This window comes from Miscanthus floridulus, chromosome 8, assembly GCF_019320115.1.
Source record: "Miscanthus floridulus cultivar M001 chromosome 8, ASM1932011v1, whole genome shotgun sequence".
In the NCBI taxonomy this organism is placed as follows: domain Eukaryota; kingdom Viridiplantae; phylum Streptophyta; class Magnoliopsida; order Poales; family Poaceae; genus Miscanthus; species Miscanthus floridulus.
In genome coordinates this window covers 183,097,223-183,102,207 of record NC_089587.1, presented here as the reverse complement: position 1 = coordinate 183,102,207, position 4,985 = coordinate 183,097,223, and the positions used below count along the sequence as shown (strand labels likewise).

Genomic DNA, 4,985 nt, shown 5'->3' with positions numbered 1-4,985 from the left:
AACTCACTATCGTGCATCCTTTTTTGTCATGATTTTCTTCCGTGTCGTCACCCTATTCTTCTCGGTGTGGCTCACTTGGTGAGCACCCCATCGTGCAATCTTCGTTGCTCCTTGCTGTTTGGTCGAAAACAGAACGAACATATAATAAAAATAATGTAATGCAAGGGAGACACATGCACACATTCGAGAACCACGTATTTCATTAATTCTTTCTTGAATATACAAAATACATGATCAACGAAAAAAATGTCTTCTTTCGTCTTCCGCGTCATGCTTAAGAAGAGGTCTGACTTGTAGAAAATTGCGTAGTTCGCAGATTCCTGGGGCTTGTTGGGTGCATCCGGTTAATTACATCCGCAAGACGAGCTCGTGGAAAACCTCCGATTAAGCTGCGCTTTCATGGTCGTCAAATATTCGATTACTCATCGTCAGCCATATGCGATATATGGATTAGTAATAACATGGGTGGCTTTATGTCGCCGAAGCTCGGTCGTGACATCGCCATCGCCACGTTGGAGTAAAGCGGAACATATTGTTGATGAAGGGGATGACTTTTGTCTCGTCGGTGCCCAGTCATGTGCGCCAACCTTCATTAACACGGACGTGTGTGAATTACCTTTGCCTCGTCGGTGCCCAGCAACGAAGTGTCCGATCCCGTTAACTCGGACGTGCTAATGGAGTAGTGACCTTGCCTGGTCGGCACTTGGCCATGATTTCGTCTAGCCTCGTCGGTACTAGCATATGAAATTATGAGACCATTCATGATGGCTCTCATCATGACATATATGGGTATGCATGGACGATGCTTGCTAACTGAATCGACAGCCTCCCGGCATCAACATTTTATAGTGAAACAAGGCATTCTCGTCATTCTCGTCTCGTGTATCTCGACTTTTTCATCATCACGACGAGCGGGGTTTTCTCGTCTCGCGTGTCTAGATTCTTGTCATCACGACGAGCGGGGTTTTCCCGTCTGGCGCGTCTTGTCTTGTCATCACGACGAGCGGAGGTTTTCCGTCTCACGCGCTGCAATGAGCGGGGTTTTCATGTCTCGCGCGTCTTGTCTTGTCATCGCGACGAGCGGAGGTTTTCTGTCTCGCGCTTCTTGATTTTTTTATCATCGCAACGACCGGAGGTTTTCCGTCTCGCGCGTCGCGACGAGCGGGGTTTTCCCGTCTCGCGCGTTTTAATTTTTGTCATCGCGACGAGCGGGGGTTTCCTGTCTCGCGCGCTGCGACGAGAGGGGTTTTCCCGTCTCGCGTGTCTTGATTTTTTTTTTTTTTTTTTTTTTTTGCACGGCTCAGATTGATCATCAACAAACTCGACAACGGCCTTGCGCGGCAAGGGTTCTGATGTTGTCAAGCTGCTGGCCTTCTTCTCATGATATATAGTAGATCAAAAGAGCCAATGGCTCGGCATGTTGCCATATTCTGCTGCTCATATGGATATGTTAATGCATCTGAATTGTGGGCTCACCAGGCAACGTGACGGATGAACTGGCCGGCATGGTTGAGAGAAGGGGCGTCTGGAGGCAGGAGCGCGCGTGTGACGACTCGGCGAGATGGACAGCAAATCGTCTGCGTGTATGTATATGCGCGTGCGGCCGCTGTGCGTGGATGCCTGGAACCGAATGGCGTCCCGTGGCCAGGATGCTGGCTTACATAGGGAAAGGCAGGAGGCGATTGGCCTCTTTGCCAAGTAAACACGTTTGTTTAGATTAGATCAGAAAAGAAAGATCTATCTCTAACCAACAGCCATGAGTCAGGAATTTGCCTCCTAACGACTTATCCAGCCAGTCCGATCAAAAAACTTAGCATACGTGCATATACACGTACACGATCTGTATTTGACCATAAATATATTATTATATTATTAAATTCCATGCGCTCTCCGACGGAACTTCATTAGTAAATTAAGTTCAACGCTGAAGATGCATGGCCCACGTGTCATAGGCTTCTCCATAATTAATAACTTTATAAACACACGTGCCTTTTGTATTGCTTCAAAATAAATGGCATATATCATTAATTTTTGAGTTAAATGCACCAGAGTTCCATTAACTTGTGAGGAGGTTTTAGTTAGTTCCATTAACTTTCAAAGTGGTTTTTTGGGTCCATAAACTTTGTATGCCGTATCACTTAGGTCCATATCTCTCCACATGGACTTTTTATGTTGATGTGGCTGCTGACTTGGACCTTCATTTCGTCAAACATGTCGTGGGCGCGCGAGCAGGTGCCGCCGCCGCCGCTGCGGGAGCGCAAACAGGCCCGCCGCGGGCACGCGGGCGAGGTACGGAGCGCTTGAGGCGGTGGGCGGACGAGTGGGCGCAGGCGTACCAGTACTACGAGGTGCCGCGCCTCGCCGGGGACGGCGGCGGCGCGGAGAACTCGCTGTTTCGGAAGGCGGCGACGTACGTGGCGTCGCTACCGTTGCTCGAGGACGCGGACACCGCCTGCGTGCTGCTGGCGGCGGCCAAGAGCAACGACTTCGCGCTGCAGCTGGGGTCGGGCCATACCGCGCGGGACGCCTTCCTGGGCGCGCGCCTCACGTGGACCAACACCGGGGACGGCCGCCTCGTGCTGCGCGTGCTCCGCCACGACCGCACACGCTTGCTGCGGCCTTACATGCAGCACCTCGAGTCCGTCGCCGACGAGATGGAGGCGCGCCGCCGCGAGCTGCGGCTCTACACCAACGCCACCGGTGATTGCGCGCCGCGGTGGACGTCCGCGCCCTTCACCCACCCGGCCACGCTCGACACAGTGGCCATGGACCCGGACCTCAAGGCCCGCGTCCGCACCGACCTGGAGAGCTTCCTCAAGGGCCGCGTGTACTACCACCGCCTCGGCCGCGTCTGGCGCAAGAGCTACCTGCTCTATGGCGCTCCCGGCACGGGCAAGTCCACGTTCGCCGCCGCGATGGCGAGGTTCCTAGGATACGACGTCTACGACATCGAGCTGTCCCGCGGCGGCTGCGACGACCTCCACGCCCTGCTTCTGGACACCACCCCGTGGTCGCTCATCCTCGTGGAGGCCGGGTTCAGTGCAGTCGAAGAAGACGCGGTTGTGGTTCGCGTAGCGGTCCGCAAGATCGACGCCATCGAAGCGCTGCGGGAACTGGACGAACGCCACATCGCTGCTGAAAGGTCCTTATATGGGTAGAGGGGGGTGAATAGCCTATTTAAAAATCTACAAAACAACTAGAGCAATTTGATTAGTATGACAAATAGCGAAATACAAACTTGCTCTAGCTCTATAAGGGTTGCAAGCCACCTATCTAACAATTCTAGTGCAATGATTACTAGGCACACAACTTACAATGTTACTACTCACTAAGAGCTCTCAATCTTGCTACTCTAAAGAGCTCCACTAGATGAACTTAAAATAACAAAGCAAGCTCTCAATTCTAAATACACTAAAGAGCTTACCACAACTAGGTTGTAAGAATATAAATGAGTGAGTAGGGTGATTATACCGCCGTGTAGAGGAGTGAACCAATCATAAGATGAATACTAAATCAATCACCAGGAGAATACCAAAAGGGCAAGAGACAACCAATTTTTCTCCTGAGGTTCACGTGCTTGCCGACATGCTAGTCCCCGTTGTGTCGACCAACACTTGGTGGTTCGGCGGCTAAGAGGTGTTGCACGAACCTCGTCCACATATTTGGACACCGCAAGAACCTACCCTCAAGTGAGGTAACTCAATGACACGAGCAATCCACTAGAGTTACCTTTCGGCCCTCCGCCGGGGAAGGCACAAGACCCCTCACAATCACCACGATCGGAGCCGGAGACAATCACCAACCTCCGCTCAACGATCCTCGTTGCTCCAAGCCGTCTAGGTGGCGGCAACCACCAAGAGTAACAAGTGAATCCTGCAACAAAACACGAATGCTAAGTGCCACTAGATGCAATCACTCAAGCAATGCACTTGGATTCACTCTCAATCTCACAATAATGATGAAACAATGATGGAGATGAGTGGGAGGGCTTTGGCTAAGCTCACAAGATTGCTATGTCAATGCAAATGACCAAGAGAGTGAGCTTGAACCGGCCATGAGGCTTAAATAGAAGCCCTCACGAAATAGAGCCGTTGTACCCCTTCACTGGGCACAACTCGGGGTGACCGGACGCTCCGGTCATGTTGACCGGACGCTGGACCCAGCGTCCGGTCGCCCGATGACAGCCATGTATAACACTGCGTTCAACCGAAGCCGCCCAATCTCAACGGTCACGACACGACCGGACGCTTCGGCACAAGTGACCGGACGCTGAACCCACAGCGTCTGGTTGTTTCCAGTAAGCTCCCAGAGACGACAAACCTTGACCGGACGCGTCCGGTCGACCTTGATCGGATGTTGCCAACGTCCGATCAGTCCCCTTGATCTCGGTACAACCATGTCAGCTCTGACCGGACGCTGCCTTCCAGCGTCCGGTTAATCCGAGACCCAGCGTCCGGTCAAATGACCGACGCCAGGTCTACGCTGCCACGCCTGACCGGACGCGCCGGTCCCCCTGAGACCAGCGTCCGGTCACTTTGTGAATCAGCGAGACTGACCCTCTTTCATCTCTATCTCCTTCACCCTTGCTTAAATGTGCCAACCACCAAGTATATCACCTTGTGCATATGTGTTAGCATATTTTCACAAATATTTTCAAGAGTGTTAGCACTCCACTAGATCATAAATGCATATGCAATGAGTTAGAGCATCTAGTGGCACTTTGATAACCATATTCCGATTCGAGTTTCACTCCTCTTAATAGTACGGCTATCGATCCTAAATGTGATCACACTCACTAAGTGTCTTGATCACTAAAACAAAATGGCTCCTACTATTTATACATTTGCCTTGAGCCTTTTGTTTTTCTCTTTCTTCTTTTCCAAGTTCAAGCCTTTGATCATCACCATGCCATCACCATTGTCATAATCTTCGCCATTGCTTCATCACTTAGAGTAGTGCTACCTATCTCATGATCACCTTGATAA

General features: G+C 51.3%; 1 protein-coding gene across 1 annotated transcript; it reads left to right on the top strand.

Moving 5' to 3' along the window:
- The first annotated feature begins 2,211 nt into the window (after positions 1-2,211).
- Positions 2,212-3,158, top strand: LOC136470293 (AAA-ATPase At2g46620-like). Its single transcript, XM_066468186.1, has 2 exons — positions 2,212-2,289; positions 2,331-3,158. Exons 1-2 carry the CDS (start codon positions 2,212-2,214, stop codon positions 3,156-3,158), a joined length of 906 nt encoding a protein of 301 aa, XP_066324283.1.
- The last annotated feature ends 1,827 nt before the right edge of the window (positions 3,159-4,985 follow it).

Bases quoted from the DNA above. Each gene is read 5' to 3' on its own strand.
- LOC136470293 (XM_066468186.1), top strand. From the start codon at position 2,212: ATGTCGTGGGCGCGCGAGCAGGTGCCGCCGCCGCCGCTGCGGGAGCGC. The intron at 2,290-2,330 runs GTACGGAGCGCT...GAGTGGGCGCAG, and splicing joins GCCGCGGGCACGCGGGCGAG to GCGTACCAGTACTACGAGGT.